Source organism: Leuciscus leuciscus (genome assembly GCF_965113295.1).
Source record: "Leuciscus leuciscus genome assembly, chromosome: 23".
NCBI lineage: Eukaryota > Metazoa > Chordata > Actinopteri > Cypriniformes > Leuciscidae > Leuciscus > Leuciscus leuciscus.
Window position 1 is genome coordinate 24,232,100 of NC_138747.1, and position 20,104 is coordinate 24,252,203.

Sequence of the window (20,104 nt, forward strand, 5' to 3'; positions counted from 1 at the left end):
CGGTTCCCGCCTCCTCCTTCCCACAACAACGAACTGTGTTACACACACTGACTCATGGGGACTAGTGTTTTGGCAAATTTAGGTCCTCATGAGGGAACAAGCTTATAAATTATACAGAATTATTATTAAAAAAGATTTTTAAAGGGGTGGTATAATGCCCTTTTCACCAGATGTAAAATAAGTCTTTGATGTCCCCAGAGTGTGAATGTGAAGTTTTAGCTCAAAATACCCCATAGACTTTTTAAAGGTGAGCAAAAATGCACCGTTTTTGTGTCTGTCCCTTTAAATGCAAATGAGCTGCTGCTCCCAGCACAGAGGGCAGAGCTACAACAGCTTGTGTCCTTTTATCTCACACAGACATGCACTGAAAATTGTTCAAACCGAAGTCAGAAAGATGGAGAGACTCAAGAAGAAGTGAAAACATGTAGACAACATTTCTGAATGGTTAGTTGGTGAATTTATGTTGCTTTTGTGTAGTTATCTTCTAGTCATTGATTAGCATATTCTGTCTTGATAGTCTATAAATCGTGTTCCAGCGGCGGGGTTTATGTACATTTTTGGGGTTCATGATGTCACTAACCCGGGAGGAATGTCATGTAGTCCCTACCAGCTGTTTGATGTTGTCCTTAAAAAGCAATTTCTTTATAAGAAAATCTCCCCTTGCTTTGAACTTTGAGCGTCGTAACTTTGCAGATGTTGTTTATGCTCAAACAGCAATATTACACACTAACTAAAGTTAGAAAAGTGAAATCATATTCAACACCCCGTTAAATGTAAAACTGCATTAAATGTTCTGTGATGGGTAGGTTTAGGGCTAGGGTTTGTGTAAGGGGATAGAACATCAGTTTTTTTTACAGTATAAAAACCATTACGTCTATGGCGAGTCCCCACAAAGATAGCGAACCAGACGTGTGTGTGTGTATTATTTATATAGTGCTTTACAGAACAATATTGCAGCGCTAATTTCTGAAAATCCAGGTTATCATTGAGCAGTTCAAGCTTTGTAAATTGCCCATATTTGTTCTTATGCCCTCAGCAAGGAACAAAAACCGTAATACAAGATATCATAGAATAAGATACATTTAATAGGCTTCGCATACAACTGATGAATGTATTAATCAAAAATGTATAAATTATTAGGCTAATTTTTTTTTTAATTTTTTTTTTTTTATTGCTTAGTGTTGTTCATCTCACATTGTTTGCTAAGGTGCATAGATGGAATGTACTGCGGTGTTGGTCCCCATCTACAGCTTGGAAGAGCCAGGACATTTTTTAATATAACTCCGATTGTATTTGTCTGAAGGAAGAATGTCATATACACCTATGGCTTGAGGGTGAGTAAATCATGGGCTAATTTTGTTCTGGGTGAGTAAATCATGGGCTAATTTTCATTTTAAAATGAACTTATCCTTTAACCCTTGTGTGGTGTTCATATTTTTGTTATTCAGCCGGCGTTCGTGGGTCTGGTGGACCCGCTGCATGTTTGGGTTTTTAATTCAACACAATAAAAAAAATGTATGTTAAAATACTCAACAAATGTTTACTTCATCCCAATTACAAGCAATATAAACTGCATATATTGTTAATATGTTCTCTTTACCTTTGTATCACATTTAAGAATTACAACCCTGTGCGGTAACGGCAGGGGTAGAAACACAAAACTCACTCTTGCACTCACACTCTCTCACACTTACACACAATCTCTCTCTCACATGCACGCACGCACACACACAAAACACACACTCACTTGGATATGTGGTTTACGGGGACTCTCCATAGGCGTAATGGTTTTACTAATGTTCAAACTGTAGAATCTATCCCCCTACACTAACCCTACCCCTTAAAGCAACACTATGTAACTTTTCAACCTTCATAATATATTTCCAAGATCCTTGTGATGGTACATCGACTTACAATAGGTTGAATGACACGTCTGCCATAGCCTGACAGGGTCTGTATCGCTTTTACTGGCACTATGTAACTTCGGTGTTCGGGTAGTAACAAGAGCACAAAAAGAACTACAAAATTCGACTGCTTTACGGCATACGTCACTTCCCCCACCACTTCGTCAAATTTGGACATGAGAGGCCAACCAGCGTTTGTTTTCGGCTTTCGTGCGTATGTTTTTGTCATGGGGGTTGTTTACACCTGGCCACTTCATGCATTTTCTCAGATCGGATAGCTATAGCGGATAGCTAAGTCCAGGTTTAAATGCCCTCCGAAACGCATTTGAGACGGATTTGAATCCGATCCCTCAAACCACTTCAGGAGGAGATAAGAGACGCATTCCTGACGAAACTGGACAAGTGTAAATGCATATGGTTTTTGAAACCACATATGTAAATTGTACTCCTCCCAAAAATGCAAAAAAAAAAAAAAAAAAAAAAAAAACGTGTGAGAGCGTTGTTTAGGCTATATGTTATATCCAGATATGACGACGCGCTGGAACACGCATCACCGCAGATGAGCAACTGCATCAAGCCAACGTGCAAACTATCGCAAATCAAAGTGAAAGTAAGTCGCATACGCTTAACACACAATCTTCATCATTAAAAGTAAAGAAATGAAATGATCTTACCAGGGCTGTTACTGCTCTCTCTTATTGCGGTCTTTGATTTTGAAATTTTAGCTGATGATCTATAAAATGCAGCTCATATCTGTTGCTTTCGGTGACGTGCACTCCATTAAATCTGCATATAGCGCGAGAATTGAAGATCGAATTTAAATCCGTTTCGCAAAAATACATTTATGTGACCAGGTGTAAATGGAATCGTTTTTTAAAATCAGATAGCTATGCCTCACGAATTAGTTTGCCAGCTGAACTCAGGTGTTGTGAGGGGTATTTATCACGTAGTCCCGAGGGATATCAGACGACGCTGTTGACGTTGATTCCTGCGATTATCATGAGAACAGCTTTCAATATCTCACATAATTGTCATAAATAAGCCTAACGTAGAGGTTGTAAATAGTGTAAACGAGCACAATTTGCAAACTATTATGATAAATTGCAATAATCATGTCTAACGACATCATAACGGCCATGTTATGAAATAATGCGACGTAGGCTACATTTAACTTAATTGATGTTATCTGGCATTTTGTAATGTTTACATTCCAATAAAAACAACAGAAAAATAAAATAATACAGTAGGCCTAGACTATAGACTATTTACTTGTGATTTAGCTGCAATCATGTAAAAACGTTATAATATAATATATTTACGACAGTGCAAGTATTCCACAGCGACTCTAGGGGTCGCTGTTTGACAAAAACACCATTTCTACTTAGTGTGGCTTTAACCTACTAATCACAGAAAACTTTTGCGTTTTTTGAATTTCAAAAAACACCATTTAGTATGTTTTTTAAGCCGTATGGTTTATAAGGACACAGATGTCCTCATAAACTATGTTTACGTTGTAATACCCATGCCATTATACACATTTGTGTCCTCATAAACCATACAAGAACACACACACACACACACACACACACACACAATAACAGTAGGCCCTGACAGGAGGAGGACATCCTTTGTGTAATATAAATGTGTAGGGGGGATGTACAGTGTGTGGTCATTGAAAATGTGTTCATATATAGTCTTCACATAAAATGAGCCAAGGCCAATGAGTCTGAGTTTGAAAAAATTATTGTATAATTTTTCAAGAGGTATAGGAAAATGTTTTTGATCCAAGCTACCTGATGATGGCAGTAATGCACTGTTTAGTGCGGTTGCCAAAGAAAAAAGAAGAAGAAGAAACGGAAGTTTGTACATTGTAACAAAATGATCAAAATGGGACTTGTGTCTATTCATTCGTTTTTGGTGAAACGCATGACAGCAGTAGCCGAAGAAATATTTGACGCTGTCAAAGACAATATGATTGAATATGAGCAGGAGATAGAGCGTCTAAAGCAAGAGAACTGTTGTCTCAGGAGTACACTGACTCTCAGCCGAAACAGCGTCTGTGCAGAAACACGCCATGGTTAGTAAAACATTCACTCTAAACTATTTTATTTTGTCATGTTCAATGGGAATACCATGCTTTTTGGCCATGATCAATGGTAGTACTATGGAATTATCTGAAGTACCCTTTTTCAGGTAACCTTCATGTTACATATCAGTCAGTCACGTTACACGCATATCAACGCTCAATCTCAAATATGTTGTTCTCACTTTTATCATATTATAATGGATGTCATGATGATAAATTGTATTTAAATTGGCATTATTAAATTGTTTTTATTTATGAAATAATAGTAAGAAAAGTCGATATGTTTATATATTTTAAATATTTCAAATAAGATTTATGTTTGGTGTCATATATGTTTACATCAGGCTTTTCTTGCCCATCTAATGAGAATACTCATACCTCGAAGTAGCCTATTCAGTGAGCCAAACTGAGCAGTGTTGTGCTGATGTGGTTGTTTATATAGTCAAAAGTTAAGAATATAATAGCTTTGCAATTAAATCATTTTTAACAGAAATTGTTAGGTTTTTATATCAGTTTTAGTTTTGAAGGGTAAAACTTACTGTATAATGCAATGCAATAATAATAATGATTGAGAAATGCACAATGCACAAATAAACTATCCTCAAATACAGGTTGTGTCATTACTTTAACAGAGCTGCAAGATTCAGGATAAATTAAGAATCACAATTTGTTTCTAAATAGTCAACTAAACAACCTGTTAATTAATAGAGGCTCTACACTGCTAATGGCTGCAGTCTATTTTAAAAAATATTTAATTAAGTTGAACTAATAATAAAAAATAAAAATTAAATCGTTTTGAATGAATGATTCAGTGACAAATATTATAATTTTTTTAAATCACTTCCCACCGTCTGGTCTAACGATGTAATAGATACAATCTTTATTTAAATCATCATTACTTTCAGAAGGTGATTTACTCTATTTTGATTGCTACCGTAGACATCAGTGTTTATATCCAAACTTTAAACTTTTATCTCAGTACTTCTGTCATAATTTGAATTTTAGTAACAGAAATAATGATACTGTGTATTTGAAAAGACTGTTAAGCTAGACTGTCAACTGCTCTCTCTGGGTCAGTGTAGATTTCAATGTTCCGCTATGGTTGTACCTGTCAAATTTTTAATACATACCCAAATCGTTGTCATTTAGGAATGAGATTGTGTGGGTGTTTGAGATCACACTCTTTTAACAATTAATCTCACTGCTCTATTTTAACATTTTTAATGATTTAATATACTGTATGTTAATGTTTTTGAGAGAAGTCTCATATGCTCATCAAGCCTACATTTATTTGATAAAAAATACAGGAAAAAAACAGTAATAGTGAAATATTACTAGTTAAAAAATAGTGGTTTTCTATTTTAATATACTTTAAAGTAATTTATTTATGTGATGCGAAACTGAATTTTCATCAGCCACTACTCCAGTCTTCAGTGTCACATGTGACATGATCCTTCAAAAATCATTATAATATACTGATTTGAAACTCCATTATTCTCAATATTGGAAACAGTTGTGCTTAGGGTTGCCAACTTCTGGAAAGGAAAATGAGGGACAATCGTGGTTCTTTTAGGAAAATAAGGGACAGAATAACCACACAGTGTTTGAGTGTTATTTCAGTATCTGCAGTTAAGTGTATAAAAGGTTATCAGACATAAACACATTTGGGTCATTCCGTGTGAAATCAACCAAATTTCAGAAACTTTCCAGGCCCTGATGTTTTTTTTGTTTGTTTACTTTATAAAAATCATTAAAATATTTCACAGCAAAAAGACACGTGTACCATAACCTGGATGTGGATTTTCTTTTGCTTGGAGACGCATGGCAAATGTAAACAATATGTGATCTAAAGTCGGCTCTCAAAATATCAAGCATGATTGATGTCCTCCGACTGGATAAAATCATAATCTAAAGCTAAAAAAAATCTGTACACTTTGCCTTTTTATTTGAAATGCCACTGTGTCAACTCTGACTTCCCAAACTCTGCAAACTGGCTATTACCTTTGACAACTAGTGTTGACTCCTCCAGACTGTAAATCTGGACAAAAATCTGCCAATTTTGTGTAGTGTATTCCTGTAAATTGGTGGTGAATGGCATTTTAAATTGACTTGAACATTATATTTAGCATTTCCCTGTCTTACAAGTAAAAACTTTTTTTCTGCTTCATGTCACACAGATACTCGGAGAGATGGATGTCTGCAAGTTCCATTGGGTTCAGAACTGTCAGAAATACAAGTAAAAATGGAGGTTGCCACTGTGATGCCCCATGAGCCTTTGAGACAAGCTTCTACAAATACTTCTCCCCTTTCTGAAGGTTTTAAATGGCAGGAACCCTCTCACTGCCTCACACTTCTGCCAAATGTGCTGTCGAAGAATGAAGATATTGGTGGTACAGATACACAATCATCAATCACAGTTGGTACAGATACACAATCATCAATCACAGTTGGTACAGATACACAATCATCAATCACAGTTAAGTCAGAGCTGTGTGAAAATCAGGCAAAACATTCATACCCCTCTGCAGTGCAGTCTGGCAGGGGTTGTCATGTTGAAGTTCCAGCACCTGAACAAGACCTGTCGTGTCTTCAACTTTACATTGAAAGTTCTGATGAGATGTCACAAAAGACAATTCAAAGTTACCAAAACACATTAATATGCAAGATTTGCAGAAAAATGTTCAGCACCAAAGGACGTTTGCAGAGACACACTTTAGTGCACCAGAACCAGACACCTTTCTGCTGTGGTTCATGTGGGAGTCGTTTTAAATCGAAATTCCACTTGAAAGAACATGAGAGACTCCATGCAGGTGATTATCATTATAGCTGTCAATCAGATGAGTGTTTGAGTCAAATGACACTATGTTTGCAAGTCTTAATATTTTAATAAAAAGTCTAAAGACGGGTTGAGTTAGGCAGGTCAATGAATTGGGACTTTAGGCCAAAAAATTAAATTAATTTCCATTCTGGGGTAACCCATTTCAACACTGTGTTTTTAATAGAGCTGTAAAAATGAACACATGCCATTAATTTGTTTTTGCACAATTCAAATTTGTACTGGTGCGCTATCTGTGAAGCGGCTCTCTGTGAAAAAACACCTGAAACACACGCACAGAACGTCGCTTCAGACAGCGCGCCAGTGCCACATTGAGTTCTCTTTTGCGCTTGAATGGACAAAAAAAAAAAACAACGCACAATTTTGTCGAAATGCCCGTTATTGGCGAGTATCATCGTAAGCAGAGTCTTAAATGAGTTAAAAAGTGTTAAATGAATGTAAAGAGTGACACACACCTGTTCTCACCTGGGGCCTCATGTATAAAACGTTCCGTAGTTTTCATTCTAAAAGTGTGCGTACGCACAAGCTAGATTTGGCGTACGCATAAAAGTATGCCAGAGCCTGCGCAAAATTCCCTTTATAAAACCCAGTCAGCGGAAGATTGTGCATAGGCTACATGCATCGCCCCCTTAGAAATAACCATATATGGAGCTTACAACGCCTAGTTTTCTGCATCTGCGTATCATCTGCATATCATTTCCATGCATAGTCCATCCACGTGATACCATGTTCAACACAGTACAAGGCATTAAGAAAATATGAGATGCGGACTATGTGCAGTCACATTACATTGCTAAAAATCGTTCAGTGTTCTAGCCTTGTTTTAGAATAAATAAATAAAAATGTTATAATATTTCAGAGAAAGTTTTCAGAGAAGAGTTATTCTCAATCTTCTCCACTGTCCAAATTGTATTTAATTAGTATTTAATTGCTTTAAACAAATCAAATTAATGCAATTTAGCCCATAAGGTAAACATATATTTTAGGATGTTTATATATTTGTAATGGAAACAGATAGGCCTTATTTTTTAAAGTGTAAATAATTGTAAGACTCAGCTCTTCACTGACGAAACATTTAAAAAATAAATCGTGCATATCTTACCATTTCCTACTGTCAGTCTGTGCACGTCTCGACACAAACAGCACAGCTGCCTTCAGCAGAGTTTGTACAGTACTATGTTATCTGACTTATTCGGGAAAATGCTGTTCGATCACCGTCCTTCTGTGTCTGTTTCTGTTTGGAGTCAAATGTGCATCGATTATTATTCTCTAAATATAAAATATTTTCTCAGAACATCTGCTATTTAGAACACAAATTAAAGTGGAATTATCATGTGCCAAGCACTTCTCGTTGTGGTTAACACATTAAAACACTTTTATCGCATTTTAATACCAGGTGTAAACAGGGCATAAGTGACAGCAGCCTAATAATCCCGTTTGCTGTCTGTCATTAGCCGCATTTCCACTGTCGGACCAAAAGCGGGCGTGCTTTTCCACTGTCACTTCTGGGGCTTGATTGGGCCTCGTTGGGGCTTCCTCTGGGCCGCAAATGATTCCTAATCAGCTAATCAGCATTAAAGACTTTTTCAAATCATTTTAGCTCAAAACTCACTTTCAGATTGCAGCGAGTGTTTGAATACCTTCTGTTTGTGATTTGATGTGGATTCTGATTACCGTGTAAGGCAGAAATATTTATGTGCGATGCAAAAGTGCACAAACCATTACCAAAGTAAACATACTAAATATAACCGCTTGAAGAAATCAGACAAATAGTTTAGGCCTGGGGTATTCAATTAAAGTTCCAAGAGGTCCGGTCTCTATATTTCCTTCCCAGCAGAGGTCCGGACAATACGTTTTTGGAACAGTTATACATTTCCATCGAGACAGCAGGAGTACACAAAAAAAAAACAATACCTAAACACTCAAAATAGTCATCAAAGATGAGAATCTTTGGCCCAGAGAGCCAAAACAGTGATGTCAAATAATTTTAACCAGAAATGTACCCAAAAAAGTAAATATTTCTCCCAACTGGATATGAAAATATAAAGGTTAGATCAGATGTTTTAACAGGCTATTTTTATTTATTTATTTACTTATTTATTTTACATTTAGACACCTACGTGTATGGCACATAGAAGGCCTTGGGACTGAGAAAGGTGAAAGGGACTTGGGTGCAGTGTTTATATCAAAGCAATAAACTACTGAAAACAAACAATGTACATTATCTAATAATCAAAACTCTCATCATGAGGACAAAGCAAAGTTAACTAGTAATAAAAAAAAATAAAAAAAGTTTGTCTTTCCTTGTTGCCATCTCTAAATAACTTTCCAAATTTTAACATTGTTTATTATGAAATGCTCTTCATATGCTGATTAATAATGCTAAATGTAATTAATGTGTAGTCTTAACCTGGTGTAGTTAAACGGTTAGAGTCATCTGTATGACAGATACAAAATAATTGTATCAGCTGCAGTCTTGTTTTCTGCTGCGTTTTAGCGAATGTATCTATTTTTCTGCTCACCGTGTTTCTGCTACTTTTGTTATTAAAATAACCGCGTCGTCTGCAGCTCTAGCTTTACGTTTTTAGCAAGGGAGAGAGAGAAGCAACACGGATGGAGCGGAAAGGGCTTGAATGAAGCACTTTTGGCTCTAGATAAAAAATATTATAGATATAGCTCCGAAAGATCATTATTATAAACAACACTGAGTGCTTGTGGTGTGGACCGCTCCGTTGTTTTGATGCACTGCTCACTTTAATCTGTAGAAATGTTAAATTTGCGCAATTATGTCCCATGGTCCGGACCGCAGTCTGCCATTTGAATAACACTGATTTAGGCTATCACAATTGTGTATTTATTTTATTTTATCTGTCAGTACATCTCGTCTCTTTATACCGGACTGTCTGATATCCATATTTAGCTCCGCATATGTCATAAAAAAGCGACTCCGTTTTTACAGTTTTACTAAAGCTCCTCAGGTTCAGGTGCAGGTTCCTTTATTCTCTACCCGTAAGTAAATTAGATTTCAGTGAACAAGTTCAGGCGGTTTCTCATACATATATCATAGACAATACAATAGACAACACTATAAAAACACTAACCCCTAAAACATTATACTAAACCCATTACTTCATCTTATTCATAGAATTCATCACTACAGGGACAAAGCTGTTCTTATAACGTTTTGTTGTACACTGCGGGACTCTAAACCGTTGATTAGACGGAAGGTGCTGGAACTCATAATACAGGGGATGCTGCCTGTCATTTCAAATTAAAAAACCCATTCGCTGTACCTGCCTGTGGTACAGTGAAGCAGGGTTAAGTAGAAGCTCCACAATCAACTTACTGGACCATTTCACAATTTGATTAGAGTTCCGGCTCTTTAAAGATAAATTCCCGTACCAGGACACCACAGAAAAAAACTAAATTGATTTGATAAAAGCCTGATAAAACAGAATCATTAGTGTTTTGTCAATTTGAAATTTGCAGTTTCCTTAAAAAGAACAAACGTTGATGCCCCTTTTTACACACAGCTTCACAGTTGGCTTCAAAACTCAACTTCGAATCAATGATTGTCCCGAAGTATTTATAAGATTGCACACCTTCCACTGTTTGACCCTTAATGGATGTGACTTAATGCATAGAAACCTTCTTTCTAAAATCAATTACCATATCCTTGGTCTTCAGTAGATTCAAATGAAGGTGAGACTCCTCACACCACTCTACAAAGTCACAAACAACTGGTCCATGACTACTCTTATTATTCTGAAGCAGACTGACAATTACAGTATCGTCCGCGTACTTCAAAATAACACGATTTTTCCCGATTGTTTTGACACATATTTGTGTGAAGAATAAACAGTAAAGGAGAAAGTACACATCCTTGTGGGCGAACCAGTAGAGGAAGTGACCTGTGCTGAGAGAGTATTATTTATTTTCACTCTTTGTGTCCTATTAGTTAAAAAGTCTAACGTCTATCCTACTAGGTTATTACTCAATTTAAATTGTTCTAAAAGCCCACTTAAGACGTGAGGTTGAATTGTATTAAAAGCAGAGGAAAAATCTACAAATAGAACTCTTGAATGAGACCCCTTCCACTCCAAATGTTTCAAAACTAAATGTATCAAGGTGATCGTGACATCATCTACACCTCTTTTAGATCTGTAAGCAAACTGCATCGGATCTAATAAACCCTCAGTCATCCTCAATATTTCAGATCTCACAAATCTTTCAAGAATTTTCATTAACAGATGTAAGAGCCACCGGTCTAAAAGCATTTAGCGTCTTTGGCAAATAGATTTCGGAACAGGGACAATCATTCCATACTTCCACACATTTGGAACATGCTGTACCCTCAAGGACATATAAAACATTTAGTGAAATACAGGACTCCGATCCACCCGCCCACAAATATTATCAGGTCCATAACTCTTTTTTTACTCCAACTGAAAGAAAGGCGCTATCCACCTCCCTTTGGTCTACAAAAAAGGTTGCCTATCATCAAGCTTGTGACGCAAGTCCTGGGTTTCCTTACTAAAATTAGTTGTATCAAAACGATTATAGAAACCATTCAGGGCGTTCTCAAATTCCAAATCCAAATTATTTCCGTTTAAGACCTGATTATTGTGCTTTGAACTACCATACCCTAATATACTTTTCATACTGGACCAGGCCGAACCCAACTTATTAGCAGCCATCTGGCTCTCTAATCTCACTTTTATAAAAGGAAACAAGGAATTATGTCTCTACAAAAGGCAACATAAGAACAAGTTACATCAGCAAGTTCATCCAAATCATAACCACAGCTTTCTCTAAACATTTTCCAGTCCGTGCAGTCATAACACTCTTGTAAACAGAACACAGATTCTTCAGTCCAAACCTTTACATCCTTTGTCTGTACTTTCTCTCTCCTTAAAAGTCTTATATGTAGGCAATAGAAACACACAGTTGTGATTGGCCGAGCCCAATGGAGGTAGTGGAAGTGATTTGTAAGCGTTCTTCACTGACCCATAACACACATTTAGTGTTTTATTCCGTCTGTTTGGGCAGGTGACGTATTGATAATAGTGTGCAAGTGCTTTTGCGACACATGATTAAAATCAACCAATATAAAACTCGGTGCTTCAGGTGAAATCGACTCTAGTATTTGTACCACCTCAAAAATGGTACTTGCAGCAGAAACAGCATCTGCCTTCGGATTTATATACACAACTCTCATAACAATTTGTGGAAACATTTGAGGCAAATAAAAAGGACGCAATGATACTGTTAAAAGTTCGACATCCGAAGCATGGCAGTATTGTTCGTTATCATACAAACATACCCCACCACCTAGTTTTTTTTCCCGTCACCTCAGCCTTTCGGTTCAAACGAAACGGTGTTCCAAATCCGTCAATGCACAGGTCATTGTCTAGGTCTTGCTCACTGGACCATGTCTCGGTAAAAGCCAGGCTGCCAACAAAAATGCCAACAAACGGTCACTTTTATCATGATAGTTTTGCGATCTCGCTAGTTTCCAGTGATTTCTTTCTGATAAAACTTCCATTTTAATGGCATGAAACTTTGTACGGCTCTCAACCCTTTCTAGATCTACAAAATTATTATTATTTTTAATGATATCTGTTTTTATGTTAGCGTGAAAAAAATAGTCACACTCGTGGCATACAAAATGGGCAAAATTCATCAAAATCAGAAACAACGCAGAACACACAGACAGAAATGAAGTGGCACACTTCTAACAGTGATAAAAACATTCACAATGCAAAATTATCATGCTCACAGGCGCACACACACACACACACACACACACACACACACACACACACACACACACACACACAGAGGCATACATTTGTGAGACTATAAAAACTGCTCTCTTATAATCTGTCACATAAAATAGTCCAACATGCAGAACCACCACAAAAATAAATTTGGTGACACTGACACATCGACAATGTGAACACTCTCTCTCTCACACACACACACACACACACACACACACACACACACACACACACACACACACACACACACACACACACACACACACACACACACACACACACACACACACACACACACACATACATACACAGAGAGGGAGAGAGAAAGAGACAAAAGTTACTGCTTTATTTGCTCATTTGTTATGCTGTTCAGTTCATTGCATTTTGATGTTCATGTCATGTATTTGTACTCAATATAACTGTACATATCTGTTCTGTTACAGTTAGTAACTGAAGTGTAGATTACATTTGTACAATTATATGAAAAAAGAAGATTGAAATAAATGATAAACTCTAAAAACTCAACTTTTATCTTTTTCAGGTTTGATTCTAATCATAATGTAATTGTAATTGGAATTGTGATTTCATAATATTTATATATGAATCCAACTGGGGAAAAAAACTTGTGAAAAGATATCTTTCAGTTAGTCAAATAGCATATAGTGGAGCTCTATAGCCATCTAGTGGCTAAAATGATCATTTTCCAAAATATGGGCAAAAATTTTACACTAAACCATGTACAAATTATCCATGTTATTTCCATAAATGAAATTTTGAAATTTGGGTCTTTTATAAAGTGAATTTTACATAAAAAGCTGTTTTTGTATAAAAACCTATTTAAAAAAAAACTTTTTTAATTTATTTATATAAATTTAAAATATATCATAACTCCTCCAAAAACTGGATACAGAGTAAAATTACATTTGTTAAAAATAAAAACTATTATTCTGTTACAAAATTACATGTTATTGGCTGGGGTCTCTGGAGACCCCAAAGATCACTAGTGTCACTCCAAATGAAGAATATCAGAGGTTTTAATGGATAAAATAAAAAAATGAAATAGAGACATCAGTATCAGTACTGATATCAGTTATACTGGCCTTCATTCATAGTACTTAGTAAAAAGATGCCATTAAACAAATATTTAAAATATACAGCCATTGTTGTTTCTACATTGTTTTGGATACTCAGTGTGAAAGTATTACAATATTAATTAAAAACTTTAAAAATGTGTGATTAATTTGTTTATATATATATATATATATATATATATATATATATATATATATATATATATATATATATATATCGATTTGCAGCACTAGTTTTTAACAAATAATCATATTTGTAGACTAAATTACAATAACATTTATTTCCCTACAGAAAGGCGAGCAGAAGATCGGTCTGAAGAACCACTGGACTCACAGATATCCCATGTTGAAATAATCCTGCAGCCAGACTGTGTAAATGTGGACACAAACCCACGGCACTCTCCTAAATTAAGTTTTTCTGATCAGGGACCTGGGAAATATCCTTTCTATTGTAAGATTTGTGATAGGCCATTCAAACGTCAAAAGAGCATGAAAAGCCACATGCTTTTACACCAAGGTGATCGAAACTACCCCTGTAAATTTTGTGGCAGAAGATTCTATAAGAGCTGGCATCTTGCAGAGCATTTAAGAATTCACACTGGTGAAAAACCATTTGGGTGCAATAAATGTGGAAAGGGGTTTGTTCAGTGGAATCAGGCAAGATCACATATAATCAAGCACCATGAAGGAGATATGTCACTGTTATCAAAGGAAAAAGCCTGAACCTGTAAATTGGCTTTTGTTATTACCACTTCTTTAGCAAGGAAATTATAATAGTAATGTTAATTTTGAATTTCTGATGTACATTTCTAATAATAAATGATGCACTGAGACATCTATCTCTAGTTTTGTAGATGCACATACTTTTCCTACATCCCATGTCTGTCATTTAAAAAAGCCATTTTGCTTATTTAAATTTTTTACAGCATTTTACACAATATACATGATTTCAATGCAGCTATTACAGATTTTTTACTGACTAATATATTACATTTCATAGGTATTCATTGTGCAGTTCTTGTTAATGCTTAATTAAACATTATTCATTAATATATTTGTCATTATTCCGCCAACAAGCAAACCAAAGGCAACTTATTTAGGGTGTACTCACAATAGGCGATCAGAACTGTGCCCAAGCACGTTTGACACCCAAAGACAGGTTTGTTTGACTTGTGTGATTGCTCAGTAACACGTGGAACGCTGAACCGTGCCCTGGCCCGTTTGAAGAGGTGGGCTGGGTTTTGGATTGAAAAAATGAATTTCAAAACATCTAGACATCAACTAAGTAAAAGAAAGTGCATAAACGAAATGCCGATTTGTCTCTTTGAAAATCACACTTCCTGATTCGCCCTGTTGATCCGCATGACTGTGTATCCATCTAGTGTGACCAGAGAACATAACGGCTACTTCTTGAATGTGCGCTAATGTCATAATTTCAACAAACACCTTCTATTACTACTTGGATAGTACACTTTTGAATTAATTTGGGTATATTTATTGTTACATTGTTTTGTGTATATTTTGTTTGTTTTTTTTTGCTCTGTTTTTCTGTTCCCTGTTGTTTCTTTTTTCCGCTCCTAGGTGTACGATCACTGGACTTCCTGCCTGTCAATCATCATGATGACATTGTTCCACTCAACCAACCCGCTGACATGCAGCTGCATAAAAGGGCTTGATTTCAAGGTGTGGGTGTGAGCAAAGTCAGCAACCCATGTCACTCGAGTTAAAGCTAATTGATACCTCTGCGTCGGACCTATGCCGCAGCCTCTATGCTGCATGCGTCGGTTTTCATTTATACTTCTGCGTCGTTGTCCGCATCTACATGCAATTGCACATGCTGACCGCTACTAGGCAGTGTCCACGGGCATGTTGATGGTGTAACCCACAGCAGAATCATTTGCCATCTGAGAGTCTTTATAGTTTGACAAAGATGTGTCATACAGATGGACATATCTTCGGACTTCCTCGGCCAGTCGTGAATTTACTACTTTAAGTTGTTGCTTGGCTTTGATTTCTAATTTGGTTGATTTGTGTTTGTGCCGTAATTGAGTATTTATTTGTGGTATTTTCATTATTAGCTTTTATGTTCAGAGTGATAGCAACCCCCAGTATCTTTGGTCTTTATTTAGCGTAGTTCATTTAAGGCTTCGTATATGCTAAAATTTTCGTTTTCGGATTTTCTTTTTTGTAGTTAGTTTAGAGGGTTTGGGTCATTAGTTATGGGAATTGCTTGGTTTTGTCCTTTTTGATTTGGCAATTCTCAATACGAATACAACCTACTAAATCTGACTTCTTCACCACGGACAATTCAAACAACTTCCAGTTGTTAATATGATAAAATAATATACTACAGTATCTCAAAATAATTCCTTGAATACTTAAAATCCAATCCAATACTTCCCTGAAGTATGGTGATGGCGTCCCGTCAAGAAGCTACTATCACTACTACCTCAATCACACATGCACACAGGTCTTTAGCATCTATACACTCTCACCGTCCTTCTCAGTTGTACGCTGGTCCGACACATGATCATTAATACTAACTCAGAGTATTACAGCCTCACCCCGAGGGCGGCTCTATAGTCTTCCGACACTATCACTGTCTCTGCGGTGGTCTTTTGAGCGTAGAATCTTTAGTACTTCTATTCCTCAGCTGTGCAGCCTATATCTGACACAATTCCCAAGTTGCCTTTTGCAAAAATTAAGTTTTATTCACGGCTGGGAGATCACTGGCCACAACAACCAAGTGAGTCTCTTGAACAAAAGATACATGTACATTTAAATCTTACAGTTGAGTAAAAATCAGTATCACTCAAGTCTTCTTCACTGTGATTTGTTCTGGTGATTAGTTAAAAATGATCTAAGCTAATCATATGACTGTTAGTTCTACTGTGTTAAGTACTTTTTGGGTAAGTATATATGATCTTTGACCTGAGCATCCTATGTTGAAAATACCCATTACATAAAATATTTATATCACACACTATAACATCAAGCATGTAACATCGGGTTTATTACGTTTTTGGTTCTCACCTTATTGCCGAACCGGAATTGTAATTTGCGAATAAAGCTGCATATTCCCCCCCTTAACCTCAGCTGCCCCCATAATAAACTTGTGGTGCGTACAGCATGAGAATGATTAAGTAAAAATCACTGATAGGCTACATAAGTGATAGGCTAAATATATTATGCAGCCTATTAGCAAGAGCATGTTTCTGTTTTCTTCAAAACAAAGTTGCATCAGAATGACTTAAGCGTGCTCAGTCCTGGAACCATAGACTGGAATGCTAAAGTGCAATGTGTGTGCAGGCCATCGAGGGAGTCAGGAGGGGTGACAATGAGGCAACCCTGCCTAGTGCGAGCATGTTCTTAGTGTTTATAAGCATTTACCTATATCGTTTATTGAGATTCATGTAGATTGGGAAAGTCCCTTCTAGGATCGAGGTGTGGTAGATGGCAAAGAATTATCTGGATGTTGTCTAGCTTGTCCCCAGATAGACATTATACTTGTATGACTGTATCTGCTATATTATGTTACCAGTATGGCTGTGGAGTTAACTGGTTTGGCTTAAAGAGTTTTAATTTGTATTTATTTATTTATTTATTTATTTTTTGATACCTGGGGCCCATTTTTTGTGTGTATTACTCATCAACTTACTGTTGATGATTTGACATGATCCAGGATTGTTAGGTGTTTCGAAGCTCAACCTGGAGTTGCTGTCATAGCAGCAGGTCTGTAATTTTAAAATGAATTTTAAAATAGTTATAATGTTGTGTAGTCTATAATTATTCATGGCCAATTTGACTCATTTATTAGATTTATTTGTGAGCGATTAATTATCTCATCATTTTACTGGAGTCGTACACACATCACCTACAGTTAGTCTGAACCATACACTGATTTGAAAAGTGACTGATATTATGCCGGTTGCTTGATGCAGCACTGGAGATTTTAAGACTTAAAGCATCATAACATAAGAAATATCTACTATTCCATTTTATAGAGAAAGAGAGAGAGAGACAGACAGACAGACATTGTTCTTTTTTTATTATTATTTCTTTATTATAATTTCATTACATTACATTGCTGTCTGCTGTCTATCGATATATCAATTACACACTGTTCAGTTAGGTAGAATGTAACAAACTTTGTTGTGATTAATCTTCCAATTTGTTTTTGTAAACATTTTTGATATTTCAGTTTAACTAGGTGTAAGATCTGCATTATCTGTCTTACTAAGGAGGGACTTATTTTGACGGGTATTATAGTCTATGACTATGGGTAATGAAAGGGACAGCACACAGTTCATCGGAGCTGTTTTGCAGCTATAAAGTTTGCAAGTTATTAAGCACCCCCCGAAAAGGCATATGGTCTGTATATATTTGTTTAATGTTAAAGGCGTGGTTGATTATGATTTCACTTTTGTAACTTTAGTTAGTGTGTAATATTGCTGTTTGAGCATAAACAACATCTGAAAAGTTACAGTGCTCAAAGTTCAAAGCAAAGGGAGATATTTGCTTTAAAATAAATAGTTTTTTAAGGACTACAACAAACGGCTGGTTGGGACTACACGACATTCCTCCCGAGTTAGTGACATCACCAACCCTACAATTTACATAAACCCCGGCCCCGGAACAATGTTTATAGATTATCAGAACAGAATATACTAATCAATGACTAGAAGATAACTACACATAAGCTACATAAATTCATCAACTAACCATTCAGAAACATCCTGTTGCATTCTACATGTTGTCACTTCTTCTTGAGTCTCTCCATCATTGTCTGAATCCGGTTTGAACATAAATGGCTGAAAGTTTTTGAAATTTTCAGTGGATGTCTGTGTGAGTGCAAGCTATTGAAGCTCCGCCCCCTCTGTGCTGGGAGCAGCAGCTCATTTGCATTTAAAGGAACAGACACAAACGGTGTGTTTTTGCTCACCCTCAAAAATTGTTAATTTTGACATGCTATATAAAAATATCTGTGAGATATTTTGAGCTAAAACTTCACATACACACTCTAGGGACATCAAAGACTTATTTTACATCTTGTGAAAAAGGGCATTATATTAATGATAATGCAACGGAGAGAGAGAGAGTTTGTGGATGAGACGTTAATATGCACTTCTTGTACTTTGTTTGTTCAGCTCTTACGGTGATTTTGGAGTGGAAATGGACGCAATAAAATATCAATAAAGTTTTGGCCATCATTCAGGCGGGGTCCGCTACAGTAAGAACTTCACCTTTGCTGGTTCAGATCCCCTTCAGAAGTGCTTGTTCGTTCCCCGTTGTTTCTTTATTCCGCTCCTTGGTGTAGGATCACTGGACTTCCTGCCTGTCAATCATCATGATGACATTGTTCCACTCAACCAACCCGCTGACATGCAGCTGCATAAAAGGGATGGATTGCAGCACGTTGGAATCAATGTGATGGTCTAAGGAGCTGAAACGCCATAAAAGTGAGTTCACTATGGACATTGATATTGAAGATCAAGAATCTGAAAGCCTGCTTCAGATGGAATCAGAAGGTAAAAAGGAAAAGGATGGAAAAGGAGCAGTTAAACGTAAAGATACAAATATATCTGAACTCCCTCAACGTTCAGAACGTCCACATATTCCTACAGAGAAAATGCTTGTTTACCATAAATATGAGTGCTGTAAGAAAGAAAAAGGTTAAAGGTGAACAATGTAAGATTTTTGCAGTAAAATATCCAAAAACCACTAGGCCAGTCAAGGGCGTAACTTTGGGTCTACCATTGGGGGGGTTAAACTCGCGGCATATTTATTAATTTATTTATTTATTGAATAATTTTCTTGTGTAAAAGGTAACATGCTAATTTGCCGTTCCTGTATTAGAAATACATTGTGATACTTTTACTGATTTAGGCTACTTAACGTAAATGCAGCTGTTCACTTGACTATTTATGCCATAATGACACAGTAGTTAAATTAAGTGTTTAAGCACTAGCCAGCAGTGGCAGCTTCCACTTAATTGATTTTTTGTGTGTGTTCAATATTTTATAAAAAAAAAAAAAAAGAACTTAAAGATTAATCAATTGCATCACTGTATTGGCACCTACATGCAGCAAATGTATTATGCACAATTCAACTCTCAATACATTACACAATACAGGGTGGCACACTGGAGTGCAGCTTGCACCTTTATTCTGAACAGATTTCACATATTGGTGGGCATCACCAAAACTCACCATCCACTAACAAAATCTAAACAAAAGCATGTAAATACAAAAGAAGGCCTATCTGTAAATCACATTTTAACGTATGTTACAACATATTAGGCTGCAACTTAACACACATACCGAAACACCTGTTTATGTCTCGGTGTAATCACCAAAACTCACCATCCACTAACAAAATCTAAACAAAAGCATGTAAATACAAAA

At 36.3% G+C, this 20,104-nt stretch overlaps 1 protein-coding gene across 2 annotated transcripts; it reads left to right on the forward strand.

Annotated features, from left to right (window-relative positions):
• The first annotated feature begins 3,746 nt into the window (after positions 1–3,746).
• LOC309488440 (uncharacterized protein) lies at positions 3,747–14,533 on the forward strand. 2 transcript variants are annotated; one of them, XM_082156675.1, is made up of 4 exons: positions 3,747–3,981; positions 6,168–6,377; positions 6,408–6,800; positions 13,993–14,533. In XM_082156675.1, exons 1-4 carry the CDS (start codon positions 3,783–3,785, stop codon positions 14,421–14,423), a joined length of 1,233 nt encoding a protein of 410 aa, XP_082012801.1. In that variant the 5' UTR covers positions 3,747–3,782; the 3' UTR covers positions 14,424–14,533. The 2 variants fall into 2 exon arrangements, with proteins under 2 accessions (XP_082012801.1, XP_082012800.1); XM_082156674.1 differs by having other exon boundaries at positions 6,168–6,800.
• Positions 14,534–20,104: the final 5,571 nt, after the last annotated feature.

Excerpts from the sequence above, each read along its gene's own strand:
- LOC309488440 (XM_082156674.1), top strand. The coding sequence starts at position 3,783 with ATGATCAAAATGGGACTTGTGTCTATTCATTCGTTTTTGGTGAAACGC. Across the intron at positions 3,982-6,167 it reads CTGTGCAGAAACACGCCATG|ATACTCGGAGAGATGGATGT; the intron begins GTTAGTAAAACA and ends CATGTCACACAG. Across the intron at positions 6,801-13,992 it reads ACATGAGAGACTCCATGCAG|AAAGGCGAGCAGAAGATCGG; the intron begins GTGATTATCATT and ends ATTTCCCTACAG.